This window comes from Conger conger, chromosome 11 (assembly GCF_963514075.1).
Source record: "Conger conger chromosome 11, fConCon1.1, whole genome shotgun sequence".
Taxonomy (NCBI): Eukaryota; Metazoa; Chordata; class Actinopteri; order Anguilliformes; family Congridae; genus Conger; species Conger conger.
The window spans coordinates 46,038,462-46,055,271 of record NC_083770.1 but is presented as its reverse complement, the minus strand read 5'-3'; the positions used below and the strand labels follow the sequence as shown (position 1 = coordinate 46,055,271).

Genomic DNA, 16,810 nt, shown 5'->3' with positions numbered 1-16,810 from the left:
TCCGGTTTCCTCCCACAGTCCAAAGACATGCCGGTTAGGCCGATTGGAGAGTCTAAATTGCCCGTAGGCATGAGTGTGTGAGTGAATGAATGGTGCGTGTGCCCTGCGATGGACTGGCGACCTGTCCAGGGTGAATTCCTGCCTTTCGCCCAATGTATGCTGGGATAGGCTCCAGCCCCCCTGCGACCCTGATCAGGATAAGCGGGTTCAGATAATGGATGGATGGATGGAATACATTATAAAAACAAGAAAGGATGAAAATAGTTGAAACAAACAAAAAACTTGACAGTAAAAAAGTTGGCAGTAATTTTGCAAATGAAAAAAATAATAATAATATCGATTGTCTGAAAATCTAATACAGTCCCAAATGTTGTTTTAAGGCAGTGTGCCGACTTTGTGACAACACCCCAAAAATGCAGGGCTATTCAAAGCGATCACAGCACGCGGTGCTACGGTGACTACTGAACACCATCATGTTCGGCTAAAATTGAATTTAATTGGAACATACCATTTTTCCTTTCATTCCAACTTAACATTAGAAAAAACATGTATTCGTTTAAATTTCAATATCACTGTCTGTATGCAACAAATGCTAGATGCATCCTAGGCTGAATGCAACTTTTGTTCCATGCAGGCAGTGGGACGAAGTTTGCCGTGCAAGTTGTTGCGGTACATTGACGTCTGAGCGTAATGACGCACTAGGCCCCAGCTTTGGGTTGCTTCTCGTTGTCATTTCCACCAGTCAGGAGACTGAGGAGAGTCGGTAGGAACCGCGGCTGTAGTCGGAGCCGTTAGCCATATTCATTTTGTGGAAATTATTTGCATACTTTCACCTCCCAGACGGCTGGAAAGAGACTTAAAGTAAGTGCACCCGTGTTCGCTTCTTGTTTAGATTTCGGGTTATTGGCAATTCCCGTACTGTGTTTTAGCTAATGCCATGTTAGATCATTGAGGGAAAGTGCCGCGAGCTACACACGATGTAACGACGTAACCTAGGTAGCGTGCTGTTCCCACTAACTTTGGGAGCCAGCTATCTATCCAGCTAAGTTAGATTGCAAGTTTGTGAACCAAGGTTAACTACGCTTGACAGTGAGACAGCTGACTATTGCGCTAATGTGTATTTGACTAGCTGGCTAACGTTATTAGCTCCACTATACAGCATGTAGCTAGCTGTCTTGCCAGCTAGCTAGTTGGTTAGCTGGGTAGCCAATGCTAGCTAAGATATGTATTTCGTGTTGAAGGAAACCTAGTGTGTACATGATCACTTAGTAAGATGAACGGTTAGCTCATTTGAACTTAGTTATCTGAAGGTAACTTGGGTTAACAAGAAAATATTTTTGTAAACTCGGATGTGCAGGGAAAGGACATAATGATTGGCGTGTTCAGGGTCCACTGTGAAGCATACCCGGCTGGGTGTAAGGCGGGGCCATTTCATTGAGCCAATCAGCTCTGTTTGAAGGCACACGGGCGGTTTAGGGCTTGGCTGGCAAGCTTGAAGGAGAATGGAGAATATCGTAAGGACACAAGGTCAAAACACTGCTGTATTGTGAAAAACACCATTCGCGTTTAGCGGTTTCTTACTCGATCCCATTGCTTTATGCCGTGCACCAGGTGGTGTATTTACCAGATTGATTTCTTTGACAGTTTTCTCCTGGCAAGGCTCACTTTTAGGCGCTGCTGTGTTAGCTAGCAAAGCTAGCTGGCACTCTACTGACCCACGCTTACTCTATTTCAGCGTGCATTAGACAATGCAAGTGGCCACTCCAATGTTTTAAAGTCAGTTATTTTCCTGAACGGAATTCCAGCGGAAATCTCGGTGTATCCTTCGCAAACAATGGGAGCACGGACGTCTCCCATCTTTGGAAGCAAGACAACGAGCAGTTTCAGGCCTGTCACACACTTGTCCACAACTAGGCGGAAGGTGTGCTCGATCAAGGCTTTTTAAATAGCATCGATTTTGTGAACCGTTCTACGTTAATAGTCACCCGTGTTCTTCACCCAAAATGCAACAAACCTACACGTGTTTGCCCGTAAGGCAGTGCTTACCGCAGAATTTGACCTGAGTGACCGTGGTTCAAGGAGGGGCATTTGCCTTTGGCTTTGGGCATATTCACTTCACTTGATTTGATGCGTTCACCATTTGCCTAAGTAGCATGTCAGTTGTATTCCCATTATATTATTACATACATTGTCTTATACATTGATTAATAAATTTGATATTGAGTAAAGCACCTACATTTATTTTTCATTTCCCCCATCATGATTACGTAAGCACATTTTCCCATCGCAATTTCATCAAGTTCTTATAGCACTGTTCATGTAAATGCACTTTGTAAATGTGGACCGGTATTCTACATTGCCTGTGAAGGCGTGAATTACATCTGAGTCGGTAGCCTCAAAATGTTATGGCCTTCACGTGCTTCATTTCTTTGTTGTCATGTTGTCAGTACTTAAAAGCAGTACTTGCCTGCCATTTAAACCTAAATTGAGGTGATTAAATACTTATTATTTTCCTTCTATTATAGGGAACACACTGTTTTTGTATATGAGTTAAATAAAAAAATATATATTTAAAACAACACACAGCTGTTCGACCCCAGTCACATACGTGTAGATCTAATTCTGGCAGGCCGAATCACACAACGCCTGGTATGTTCTGGTTACCAAGCACGGTAATAATGATTGTGGTTCTTTGGCAATAATAAACTTTGGGTGATCTTATGATGTCTGGGGTGGGGCCCCTGTGTGTGTTCCGCGGTTCCCCAGGCTGACACCACCAGCAGAACGCAGTTCTCCATCACTGCAACGCTGCCACTCAGTTCTGCTTCCTCTCTTGTTGGGACAAAATGTTTTTAATTTTTAGGTGCACATCCACGTGTAATAATAATAATAATTATTATTGTGGACGTTATAAACTGTTCTTGCTCTTCTTCAACCTCCCATTAGGTGTTTATGTCTGCCGGTTATGCCAGTTTGTGTGGTGAGCCAATGTGGTTTCATTGCCTGGCTTTCAAGTAGGATATAATACCTCTGTACCTGTTGATGTCTTACATATGCTTTTTGACTTTATTTTTAGGTAGTGGAAGAAAACAAACGAGGAACGTGATTGAAGACAAGACATCCAAGAAGGAGGTTTCCTTTGGAACATCCGAAAAGGGGGAGAGAGAAAAAAAAAAAAATAAACCACATTTTGGAGGAAGAGTTTCTGCGCTCCCCAGTTGTGGATTTCCCAGGCGGGAGGTGTGTGCTCAAAGACTGCGATGCACCGCTTAAGGACTTGTGCTTCTCGGCTGAGGCCCCTGACGGCCTCTCAGACTGTGCAGAACGCCACGCAGCCGAGACAGGGGCCGGGCCCAAGGACGTTTCAGCCAATGAGGTGCTACACTGCGCCTGTGGCTGCTGAGCCCTTCCTCAATGGCACCAGCTCCAACTACGTGGAGGAGATGTACTACGCCTGGCTGGAGAACCCCAAGAGTGTGCATAAGGTAAAGACTGGAGCCTGGTGTGAGCCCCTGGTGTGGGCCTCCTGGTGTGGGCCCCCTGGTGTGGGCCCCCTGGTGTGGGCCCCCTGGTGTGGGCCTCCTGGTGTGGGCCCCCTGGTGTGGGCCCCCTGGTGTGGGCCTCCTGGTGTGGGCCTCCTGGTGTGGGCCCCCTGGTGTGGGCCTCCTGGTGTGGGCCTCCTGGTGTGGGCCCCCTGGTGTGGGCCCCCTGGTGTGGGCCCCCTGGTGTGGGCCCCTGGTGTGGGCCCCTGGAGGGGGCAGAGGATGTGCCACGGGCTGGCAGGGTGACCTGCTCCGACGAGGGGAAGGGGGGGGGAGGTGGTACCACACTACAATCACACAGTTACACAAGGCCCGTTTCCGAAGAGTAATCTGATGGAGTGACTGTTTTCATGGGTATAAATGTGGGTTGGACTTTGCAACGGAAACCTCCCGGAAATCTGCCTTTACTGGCACAGTTTTGCCAGGTTTCAATCTAACCTATGGGGTGCTCAACTGCAGTCCTATAGAGCCGTCCCGCCTGCTGGTTTTTGTTCCAGCCGGTTACTTTCATTTTAGTTTTCTGACAGCTCTATAGATTACACTGGTTCTCTCCTGCACTGGATCTTCAGGACACACCTGCAGTCTGTGACTGTAGCTGCTGCCGATAGAAATGACCAAGATGCAGTGCGATTGAGCCAATTAAATAATTAAGAGCAGAAGTCGCCACAAAATCCTGAAATGGCTCGGCCCTCGACCTAAACTTGTTTACTGTTGAGCAGCGCTGCTGAACTCCACGTCCTGCGGGCCGCAGTGTATGCAGGTATTTGCTCCTACCGTGTGCTACACCACACTAATTATTTTACCTGCTTGGTTCAGATAAGCCAATTAGTGAAATCAGGTGGTGTAGCACACGGCAGAAGCAAATGCCTGCAGACACTGCGGCCCGCAGGACGTGGAGTTGAGTTACGCTGCAGACACTGCAGGACGTGGAGTTGAGTAGCACTGCAGACACTGCGGCCCGCAGGACGTGGAGTTGAGCTGTGCTGCTGTAGAGTTTATAGAGGTGCACATTTGGCTTGCCTTCAGCTTCCGAAGCTGAAGACCCAGAAGTAAGACTGTTCTCTGCATGTTGGGGGCAAAACATTGGAGCTCCATTACAGTGAATGGAGGATATCAGACTTTTAAAGGCAATATAAAACTTGTATTTCGAAATGTAGGCTAAACATTTCTCAAAAACCTCGGGACCAAAACGGCCGTAGTTTCATTTCCGTTTTCTTCCTAGGCTTCGCCGCCTGACCCTCCCACCCTTTCCAATACCTCTGTAGGCTTTACGTTTGTGTCCGTGTAGCAAAGGGGAGCGGTGCAGCGATGCTTCAGAATTATGGGGCTATTTTATTTCCCATTACTCGCTACTACATTCAAGTCTGGCTCCAACCCCTGGCGTCCTACCGGGTCCAGTGTGTGGGGGAGGACAGAAGCAGGCCGGCAATGCGGTGCTTTCCTGTCAATGTGTTCTCCCGACACCAATTTAATTTCGTAAATGAGTCCTCTAGTGTCAACGATTTGACCTTTGAGAATGAGAGAGTGTTTGTACAGAGATGGAGTATTCAAAAGCCTCCTGACTCTCCTCGCTAAATATTTGACTAACTTGGCCAACTGACGTTCGGCCGTCAAGAGAAAGCGACGTTTGGCAATGTTTTGTTGAGCCTGTAATGTGGATTAAACCCCTAAACAGCTTGCTGTCAAAATGCCAGACAAGAGTGGTTCGACTACACGGACAACAAAATGGCTGTACTTGCAGTCGGAACAGTCAATAGAGGCACCTGGGCGCTTAATTAGACCGTTTGTCAACCTTTCCGACTGCGGTTGTTTCAAGCAGTGAGTTTAGTAATGGACAAGTGAAGTTGTCCATTTGATAATTGATCTTTGATAATCTTTGATCATTTTTCAAATGCTGACAATCCTACCAATGGCCCTTTTCAGTAAAAAAACTACAACAAAACAACCCCACAAACAAAACACTCAGGTAAACTCAGGTAAATGGGCGGGGAGGTAGCTGGTTTAAGTAGAGCGTACGGAAATATTTCTGAACCAAAGTTAGGGCAGTGTTTTTCCTGTTTCAGTATTATCTATGGAGTTCTGTAGTTGCCTGGGGGCAGCTGGTAGCTGGTTCACTCATTGGCCAGCTCTGTCACGCACACACACATTTCGGTGATTGCTTACGTGAAGTGTTTTTCTTGTTGTAAATTCTTGGAATCTTTTCCCCAGAAGAAAGCCTTCTTTTTTGAAAGAAGTAAGAATGTTGCAGAGTAAGAAAGGCTTCATAAACGCAAACATCCTCCTTATGCCCATTCAGGTCTTTTTCATTTTAATTTTTTCATTTTTTAAATGAACAGAACGGAGTGATCCTGATGTTATCAAAAGCAATCGACAGGCATGCATAAACACTTCTGCTCTGCCGTCTTTCATTTGAAATATAAATATGAATACAAACATGTAGGTTTTCCTGTGTCAAGTCGAGCTTCAGTTCCTGTGAAGGTCGAAGGAAATGACTCACCGGAGAATTTTAATTGGCTCGTCTTTAAATGAGGGGAAATGGTTACTTTTAGTTTTATCTGAGGAAGATTCACTATGGGTCAAAAACGCTGTTTTTATACTAAGAAATAATTATATTGAGTTTGGTGGGCAGGCTCTGCTTTGATTATAATCACTACTTACCCTACTGCCTTGCACTCTGGCTGCTGTGCGTATCTTTGTTATTTTACTCCTCATTAAGCATGAAGTCGTTGCTTGGAAGAAGCGCACGCTTTGTTTCGCAACAGAAAAAGGATATAACGCAGATAAAACGCCAAATGCTGAAGGCGTTCATTTTGACGTTACCCCTAACACAAGTATTACACCTGGACATTGCGTAACTGTCATTTGGCGGACAGTCTTAAGCCAGAGTGACATGCGACAAAGTGCAAATCGTACCCCGGGGACAAGTGGGCTGAAACCCCTGGGGGGGGGGGAGGTACGGTTCCAAGTGCTGGTGATCGTTAGTATGACTCACCGCTCTTCCATCAGTGCAGACCCCCCCCCCCTGCGTTACCCACCGCTGATCACTTCCTGGTGGATGACCTTCAGATGGCCTTACTTGCGGCGTGTCGGCCGCGCTGACTCTGACGCAGGCGAAGGCGTGCAGTCGGCCAGGGAACGGGCAACCTATGCTGGCTACGCGCGAAGGCCTGTTGCCACGGGTCACATTGCTGGGATCTCAGCGGTGTATTAATAGCCCCGGGGCCTCGTCATGCCTCTGCCCTGATCCACCGGGCCCAGGCTCCCCCACTATTATTAGCCCGTTAGCCTGCGCATGGATGACGGGCGCAGAGCAAGCTAGCTCCACGCATGGCCCAGGCTACCTCGCTATTATTAGCACGTTAGCCTGCGCATGGATGACGGGCATAGAGCACGCATGGCCCAGGCTATCTCTGTATTATTAGCACGTTAGCCTGCGCATGGATGACGGGCACAGAGCTAGCTAGCTCCGCGCATGGCCCAGGCTACCTCGCTATTAGTAGCATGTTAGCCTGCGCATTGGTGACGGGCACCGAGCTAGCTAGCGTGCTAGCTCCCTGCCTGGGGCCTTCAGGACCAGTTCAGAAAAGCAAGGTCAGCAGAAGGAGCCCAGCTCATTTGGTGAAGGGGCGGGGTGGGGGTGGGGCTGGGGGTGGTGTGGTCGTTTCATAACAGCAAGCCTCGTTCCCCCGTGTCACTGTACACAGCCTGTAAGGCTGCGTTTGCTTACGTAAGGTTTTTAAGGTTCTAAAGTTTATTAAAATATTACATAATGTCCTTGCTTTCTTCTCATATTCAGTGTTAGATATTGGGTGAGGTTTAATTTTTTAAAATTAGTTCTGGGATGGATCTTATGCTCACTTGTGTTCTGCTTTGTGGTTATGTATTTTCTCCGCCCATGAACCAAAACCATGTCCTCTTATGCAACTGTGCACAGTCATATTTATCTCGTGCAAGAAAAGTACTCGGCTCAAGGGAGGAATCCGTAATAAAACTGATTCAGTTTAATATCCTGAATTGTGTTTTTTATGTTGAACTGACATCTTTCATGACATTCCATTGCCATTAATGTAATCTAATGGGTGTCATTCGGAAAGCGATGACGTTCACGATCAGCACATTTGTTACTGACATTATAGCCTCTGGTTTCATGTATTTCAAAAAAGAATTCATTATCCTAACCCGCTTATCCTGAACAGGGTCGCAGGGGGCTGGAGCCTATCCCAGCATACATTGGGCGAAAGGCAGGAATACACCCTGGACAGGTCGCCAGGCCATCGCAGGGCACACACACCATTCACTCACACCCTCATACGGGCAATTTAGACTCTCCAATCAGCCTGCATATCAGCCTGCAGAACCGCCATGGGACGGCAGAACTGACTCAGGGGTCGCTGCCTGAACAGGTGTTTTGGGGATATTTCTGGAGGGGCTATAGGGGTCCTGTCATTTATCAGTGGAATCTAAAAGGGCTCTTTGCAAAGTGTGCGTGCGTGCGTGCGTGCGTGCGTGCGTGCGTGCGTGCGTGCGTGCGTGCGTGCGTGCGTGCGGCCTGTAGCGTAGTGGTTAAGGCAAAGAACTGGGACACGCAAGGTCGGTGGTTCAATCCCCGGTGTAGCCACAATAAGATCCGCACAGCTGTTGGGTCCTTGAGCAAGGCCGTTAACCCTGCATTGCTCCAGGGGCGGATTGTATCCTGCTTAATCTAATCAACTGTACGTCGCTCTGGATAAGAGCGTCTGCCAAATGCCATTAATGTAATATGTAACGTGTGTGTTTGTGTGTGTGGGAGACACCTGGGGCGAATATGTAATTGTTTTAGATTCAAATACTTTTCTCTTCTCAATTGGTCTTGCCTGGTGCAATCAGGCCAACGAAGAGGTGGTGCTTGCACTTTTTGAGAGTATTTCTTTGTTTCCAATACACTAGACGAGCTCAGTAAAGCATAGAAAAGTTTTAGAATCCTAAAGCATCACGTATTTTACCTAGGACTTGGTGTGTGCGTGTGTCCGCGCATGTTCATCCCGTAGCGCGCCTCCCAGCCCTTTTTGCCGGCAGGTTCTGAAACGTCCGTGGTACGAAGCCATAGTGCAGTCTTGGTTTCTTATGTCCCAGCCAGGGCCTTACGTAAGACCTTACACTGGAGTAGCACTCGAGCTGTGTGGTCTTGTGCAGTTTATTCGTGTCTGCAGGGTAAAGTAAGCAAATGAAGGGTAAGATTTTCCCCTTCAACGTGTGACCCAGTCCTTGTGGGAGTGTGTGTGGGGGGGTGGGGGGGCCCCGGGACCGAGTCTGACCCCCGCTCCTGTCAGTCGGCTGGCCCTCACTACTCACAGGGGCCTGTCTGACTTCACTGGGCTCGCTGGAGCGAGAGAGAGAGTGCAGAACCAGGCCTGTCTGACTTCCCTGGGCTCGCTCGAGAGAGAGTACAGAACCAGGCCTGTCTGACTTCACTGGGCCCACTGGAGAGAGAGTACAGAACCAGGCCTGTCTGACTTCCCTGAGCCCACTGGAGAGAGAGTGCAGAACCAGGCGCTGTGATCAAGGTTGGGCCGTCGCAGAATCAGCACCGCGCTGAGAGTCGTTGTGTCACTAATGGGGCGGACGGCGCTTCTTCAAAGCAGAAATATTCCAGCGCCTGTCCGCACTCTTGCCGCAAGTTGATTTAATGGATCGATTAAAAGGCCGGTTATCTCCGCGCTCCATAGCTCATTTTTTTCTGCCTTTAGTGTGAACACTTCCCCTCCCAGTGCTGGCTGCGACTGAATCTTTGTCTTTAAATCCCCTGCCCTCTGTTTGCCGGCTAATGAAGGCACGATAGCGCAGTTAGCGGTCTTTAATTAGGGCTTTCTGTGGCTCATCGTGCGTTCAGTGCTCACGGCTGTTGAGCCCAGCGCTGGTGTGGCTCTTCTGAAAGATGTTATTTTATGTGCCGTGTTATTACCGGCTTGTTCCGTATTCTGTAGGCAGAGGTGGGCAGAGTAGCAGAATGTATTGTTACTTTAAAATAATAATGACTCGAGTAATGACTCCCAATAGCTGCTCGAGTGAGAGTACGACAGTATCCACCGAAGAAACTACGGCATTAGCGAGTTGCTTCAAAGGATCTGATTTAATATTTGACAATAATTAATAACATTTATTATAATATTTAATTGTAGAAGCCATACAATGGCTACGGAACCGGAGGATCACAGCCTGAAATAGCCTACGTACAGCAAGATCAACATAAATAAAGTATAAAAAGTAAAAATGCACTTGTAATAAAATAGTAATACTATTTATAATTTGAATAAAATTTTGCGAGAGGGATATACCCCAATAGAACAGAGTAAAGGTAAAAATCAGCTACATTTATTTAAAACGTACTTAAGTTAATGTTAGGGAGTAAATGTAGCACATTACCAACACACACAGACACACCCATATGTGCACAGGTGCTTACACGCACACCACACACACACAGACACGCACCAGTGCACACACCTATGCAGGCACAAACACACACACACACACACACACACACACACACACACACACACATTCGGATGTATGCTGACTAGACTGAACAACCCGCATAAATACAGGAGAACAGAATTGAGGTAATTACTCAGCCTACCACATTAAAAGAGGCATCTGATTTATGAGCTAATTACAGTGACTGGAACCACGGTAATGGTGGTACAATCAGGCGTTCGTCCTTCACGTACCTTTGGAGATGACTTTCTGCACTCCAGGAATTCCTGTGTATATTTTCTGAGAGGAAATGTAACATTTTTAAAGGTTAACGAAATCACGATAAATCATTTTTAAACAACTCTGGGAAAAGTTGGGGATGCCTGTAGCCTAGTGGCTGAGGTACATGACTGGGACACTGGGGAGTTGGTCCGGCAAGCCCCAGTGTAGCCGCGATAAGATCCACACAGCTGTTGGGCCCTTGGGGGCCCCAGGGGGGATTGTCACCTGCTTAGACTAATCAGCTATAAGTCGCTTTGGGTAAAATAAAATAAAAACATCAACGAAATAACTAATGTAACGTAAGGTGGGATGATGGGAAAATGGTATGGTGTTGTTCGTGCTCTCCCGACTTTGGCTCGTAAAGATATAAGGATGGAATGGACGGGGCGGCATTTTGATGCTCTGCAGCGTGTGGGCCGTCACGGGGCTGTCCTGGCAGGAGGGGCGGTGTGACCGGCGGGAGGGGCGGTGTGACCGGAGGGAGGGGCGGTGTGACCGGCAGGAGGGGCGGTGTGACCGGCGGGAGGGGCGGTGATCGGCGGGAGGGGCGGTGTGACCGGCGGGAGGGCGGTGTGACCGGCGGGAGGGGCGGTGTGACCGGCGGGAGGGCGGTGTGACCGGCGGGAGGGGAGGTGTGACCGGCGGGAGGGGAGGTGTGACCGGCAGGAGGGGAGGTGTGACCGGCAGGAGGGGAGGTGTGACCGGCAGGAGGGGAGGTGTGACCGGCAGGAGGGGCGGTGTGACCGGCAGGAGGGGCGGTGTGACCGGCGGGAGGGCGGTGTGACCGGCGGGAGGGCAGTGTGACCGGCGGGAGGGCGGTGTGACCGGCAGGAGGGGCGGTGGCTGTGACTGGCGGGGCCCTGGCGCGCGTTCGGTGGAAATGTTAAACTCCCTGAAGGAACCGGAGCGCTGTCGCCCATTTCACCTCATTAAGCCACATCACAGGTCTTAATGTTAACCCTCAGGGGGCATTAGAGATCTGGTAAGATATTTATCTCGTAACTGATTATTATGGAACAGCTATAAACAGTTACCACCCTGGGGCACAAATAAACCAGTTTGTGTGTCTTGGCACTCCCAAGAATTACACTTTTGCGAGTATAGACCTGGCTTTCATGGTTCTCCTGAGATTAATATACAGCTCTGCATGAAGCCAGCAAATAACATGGGAAAGCGTTTAATTGTAAAATGTAGTAATTCAGTTATTACTGTTTAAATGGCAAAATGTAGCAGACTTTGTAACAGACAGAATTTGACAGCGGTACTGTGCCACATGGGTCAGTCCTCTCTGACTGCATGCGAGTGGATTCATTCGGCATCTTGGCATATAAAATTAAACGGGCCGTGCTTAAATTAACTAAAATAAAACAAGGTTCTGGGCGGCACGGATGGTGCAGTGGGTAGCACTGCCGCCTCACAGCAAGGAGGTCCTGGGTTCGAATCCCCGTTGGCCGGGGCCTCTCTGTGCGGAGTTTGCATGTTCTCCCAGTGTCTGCGTGGGTTTCCTCCGGTTACTCCGGTTTCCTCCCACAGTCCAAAGACATGCACGTTAGGCTGATTGGAGAGTCTAAATTGCCCGTAGGTATGAGTGTGTGAGTGAATGGTGTCTGTGCCCTGCGATAGACTGGCGACCTGCCCAGGGTGTATTCCTGCCTTTCGCCCAATGTATGCTGGGATAGGCTCCAGCCCCCCTGCGACCCTGATCGGGATAAGCGGGTTCAGATAATGGATGGATGGATGGAAAACAAGGTTCTTCCATTGCTGAGTACTTTACAGCTGAATCTAGTCCTCATCCCCCAAATCCTATGGAGATCCATTCAAATGCAAAGAGTTTTAGTATCGTTAAGGAGGAGAACCTGAAAATATTATATCCAGACTGATGATTTAGATAAGTCACAGAAATCAGGAAGTCATGTCATGCATTTAGTTGATACTGCAATGCCTTGGCACGTTTGGATCAGTTCAAAGAGAATTTCTGTTTTTTCCAAATGCCAAGGATATGACTTCGAATTGGACAAACTCCAGCTTCTGTTCGTGAGTCTCTTTTTGGGTGCCACTCCCATCCGTTTTAAGAGCGAATATCTCTAGAGCGAAACATTTAACGAGGCGAATGTGCGAATGTTTTGCTTTTTTATTGAATGTACAACGCACATTTACACAAAGTTTGAGCAAATTTGGAGGGCTCACCCCCCACACCATGATTTTTCACAGAATGACCCTATTAGTATCTTTGGAGACTCATTCATTCACACTGAGTTTGACATGATCATTTGGAAAGGGCATTTCATTATAATGCTTTCTAGTCCTTCACATTCACTCAAAGTACCTTGAAAATACAGTTTTTAACAGCATTTAAGTTGTGTGACATTGAATAGCCATAGATTACTTTTTTTTTTTATCCCGTTGCTATAAAATGTTTTCTTTTTGTCTTGTGTATTTTTAATAACTGTAATGACTTCGAACAAAAAGTGTGTTGAACATAAAATGTCTTTCTTGCTTAAATGAAGAATACATAATTAAGGTGGGATTTCTGAGATTCTTTAAAGGCATTGCATTTGTTATCTAAATTTGCGCCCCAGTTCTGTTGTAGCATTCTGGCTTTATCCCACATTGCCTCCAACTTGCTTGTCTTTGCCCTTAAAAAATGAAATCATGGATGCATGTTTGAAGTCATGGATGCATGTTTGAAGTCATGGATGCATGTTTGAAGTCATGGATGCATGTTTGAAATCATGGAGGCATGTTTGAAATCGTGGAATGCGTCTTCAGACTGTTCCTGTATCCGTACTGCGCTCAGGGTGACTGAAGGGCAGGCTGGCTTCATGTGGCCGTTTGAAGTGCGGGCTGTAAAACCTGGCTGTTTTTCCACACAGCCGAGAGAACAAGCTGTGCGTCCCGAGGTGTTCAACTGCACTGATAGCACAGCAATATCCTGCTTTTTTTATGAGTCCACTCCACTCTCCAGAGAGCCGTCCTGCCTACGTCGTTTCCCCCCTGCTGACCTGCCATTATCCCCACTGTTCACTCCGGGTACGCCCAAGACGCTGTCATCAGATACAGAGACTCTTCCAGTGCCTGCTGGCCTCTGTCTAAACCAGGGATCAGCGTCTCGAGGGCCGAGAACTGCCGTCTTTCCACCCTCCCTGTACCTGAGGCTCAGGTGTGAAGACAGTCCGGCCAATGGTGCGGTACTAATTGCCCGGTAGAAAAGAAAACCAGGAGCTGGATTTGGATTCGAGGGCCAGAATCTGTTACTTATGTAAAGCGCGTTTGGGACAGTCTGCTGTGAAAAGCGCAGATACAATTGAATTGAATTGCTGCAGTCTAATTCAGTACTGCATGCTTTTTGGTGTTGATCACACACTGCCCTGCCCCCTATAACGCCACCTATGACACTTCTCCTCCCCACGTGCACTGCTCTCTCTCTCGCTCTCTCTCACTCTGTGGTAATGAGCCTTGTTAATGCCCAGACCCCGTTCACCCACACTGCTGCTCTCTTCAGCCTGAGCCCCCCAGCTCCCTCTGCTGGTCGCAGGGGGAACTGCCTATGCCTATGCCTGTGCCTGTGCCTGTGCCTGTGCCTGTGCCTGTGCCTGTGCCTGTGCCTGTGCCTGTGCCTGTGTCTGTGTCTGTGTCCGTGAGTGTGAGTGCCTGTGTGCCTGAGCTGTGTGTGTGTGTGTGTGTGTGTGTGTGTGTGTGTGTGTGTGTGTGTGTGTGTGTGTGTGTGTGTGTGTGTGGTGTATAAAGATTATCTTCCCTTGAGACTCACACACTTACCGTCACCCAGCAGCTTTACCCACAACATCAGAACAAATGAGAGCTGTGTTGGAGACGCGTCGTCTTGTTCTTTCATTTTGTAACTTTAATTCACGCTCAAATTCAGTATCAAACGCGTCATCCAGGCTGTAAACTGAGCCCTGTACTGGCATACTCAGGTGTGTTTGCAGTTTCAGCCGCCTTGTGTGCAAAACTGCTTGTTCACAGATATGACAGTTTTTTGTTGTTGTTTTGACTTTAAAATGAGTACGTTGTCTGCACACAGTTGTTTTTGCAAATCTCAGTTGGATATGCGAATACCAACTGGTCATTCAGTGTTCAGAGTGGTTTGTTAAAGCAGCACTGTGTGATCTGCAGGGTCTTAACAGAATGCTGCTGAGTGACAGCTCAGATGTGTTTAAATGCTACTTTTGAACGTTGGTCTGAGCTGCCCTCTTCCCATTGGCCGTTCAGTTTCCCAGTACCCTGTCTGCAGTCAGTGGTGTTTAAAGGCCCGGTGCGGTCAGAAACCTTCTGACCCATGTTTCTCATTATGAACATGTGATGGACTGAAATAGCATTGTGAGACCCTTGGTCACTGTCATCAATGCAAACTTGTAAGCTTGACAGACATAACAACAATGCTCAGTTTCAAACCTGTTTTATAAGGTGTGCTCACCGTTTCCAATCTTAACCATATGCCACTCTCAACCTTATACCTTCTCAACCAATCAAAATGGCCGCTGTACTACTGTTTTGAGTCCCTATTAAAACCCTACTAAAATTCTCTGAACTTGGTGGAGACACTTCATATTGGGCTTGGGGCTACAAGGGCTAAGCTTGTTCCTCTTCCGCGTGTCCTGGTGTACAGTAATCCTCTTTACTGTGTCCTGATGTACAGTAATCCCCTTTACTGTTTTCTGGTGTACAGTAATCCCCTTTACTGTTTTCTGGTGTACAGTAATCCCCTTTACTGTGTCCTGATGTACAGTAATCCCCTTTACTGTTTTCTGGTGTACAGTAATCCCCTTTACTGTGTTCTGGTGTACAGTAATCCCCTTTACTGTGTTCTGGTGTACAGTAATCCTCCTTTACTGTGTTCTGGTGTACAGTAATCCTCCTTTACTGTGTTCTGGTGTACAGTAGTCCTACTTTACTGTGTTTTGGTCTACAGTAATCCTCCTCCTCCTCCTGTCTTGCAGTCTTGGGACATTTTCTTCCGGAATGCCAACGCAGGGGCCCCCCCGGGCGCGGCCTACCAGAGCCCCCCCCCGCTGGGCGTCAGCCTGTCGGGGCTGGTGCAGGCGCAGTCTCTGGTGGGGGCCCAGCCCAACGTGGAGAAGCTGGTGGAGGACCATCTGGCCGTGCAGTCCCTTATCCGTGCCTACCAGGTCAGAGCGCGTTCCTCCCAACCCCTCACCCACCCCCGGGGGCACATTCTCACCCCCCTAACCCCTCACTCACCCCCCAGGGCACGCCTCACCCCCCAACCCCTCACTCACCCCCCTAACCCCTCATTCACCCCCCAGGGCACGCCTCACCCCCCTAACCCCTCACTCACCCCCCAGGCCACGCCCTACCCCCCTAACCCCTCACTCACCCCCCAGGCCACGCCCTCACCCCCCTAACGCCTCACTCACCCCCCAGGCCACGCCCTACCCCCCTAACCCCTCACTCACCCCCCAGGCCACGCCCTCACCCCCCTAACCCCTCACTCACCCCCCAGGCCACGCCCTACCCCCCTAACCCCTCACTCACCCCCCAGGCCACGCCCTCACCCCCCTAACGCCTCACTCGCTCTCCAGGGGCACGTTCTTACTCCCCCTAACCCCTCACCCCCCCCCACCAGGTCCTCTCCTAAGACCAGGCCAAATGCTCTCATTGGTTTGAGGGAGATTGCGCATTCAGTAAAAGCTCAGTGTTGCATAATTGGCGCGACTGTTCATAAGGCCATCTGTGTCCCAGAATCTTTTTTTTAAAATGAGGCTGACAAGCAAATGATGTTTTCAGGCTTCAACACTCAGTGGAATTGAGGCATCTGATAACTGGCAGCGGAAATAACTTCTATTTGTGGCTTTGCGGTTAAAATGGAGAACTGTAAGCTGGTGCAGTGTCATTGCTCTCGAGCTATGCTGCTGTCTGTAGAATGTAGGCGATACTTTTTTCTACCTCATGTGCATGAATATATTTTTATGCTTTTTCTGCATACACTTGTTCACGGTAAGTTTCGCATTGTTTGACATTATGTAAGTGTTGAGTTTCACTCAGCACTAGATGTAAATGTTTTGGGACTGGTATTTTTGTTGTGCCGTGTGCTTGGACACCGTTTCCAGGACGTGATGTCTGTTGCCTTGCTCTCAGGCGACAGGGCATCACAAAGCCAAACTCGACTCACTGGGCATCAGTGTCAGTTTGACAATGTCCCAGTGTCTGCCTGGTTACACACACAGGTGAGAAGTGCTTCTCCATGGCTGCTGTGCACAGGCTGATCATGAACCTGTCTGTTAATGCACCTGTCTGTCAATGCACCTGTCTGTTAATGCACCTGTCTGTTACTGAACCTGTCTGTTACTGAACCTGTCTGTTAATGTCGCTTTTTTCCCTTCCCTCCCCCTCCTCCTTTCATCTCTCTCTCTCTCCCTCTCCCCCCTCCTGTCCCCGTCTCTCACACTCTTTCTTATCTCTGCGTCTTCTGTCACTGTTTTTCCCCAAAACACGTTTGTGCTTTTTTTCTTCAATCACTTCCCTCTTCCTCCTCCTCTACCTCCTCCTCCTCC

General features: G+C 48.5%; 1 protein-coding gene across 1 annotated transcript in view; it reads left to right on the top strand.

Annotated features, from left to right (window-relative positions):
- Nucleotides 1-712: 712 nt before the first annotated feature.
- LOC133140231 (2-oxoglutarate dehydrogenase complex component E1-like) overlaps nucleotides 713-16,810 on the top strand; it is a 44,126-nt gene continuing 28,028 nt past the window's right edge. The window contains 3 exon segments of the mRNA XM_061259932.1: nucleotides 713-861; nucleotides 3,077-3,485; nucleotides 15,236-15,424. Of these exon segments, the coding sequence (XP_061115916.1) occupies nucleotides 3,261-3,485; nucleotides 15,236-15,424 (414 nt within the window). The 5' untranslated portion in view covers nucleotides 713-861; nucleotides 3,077-3,260.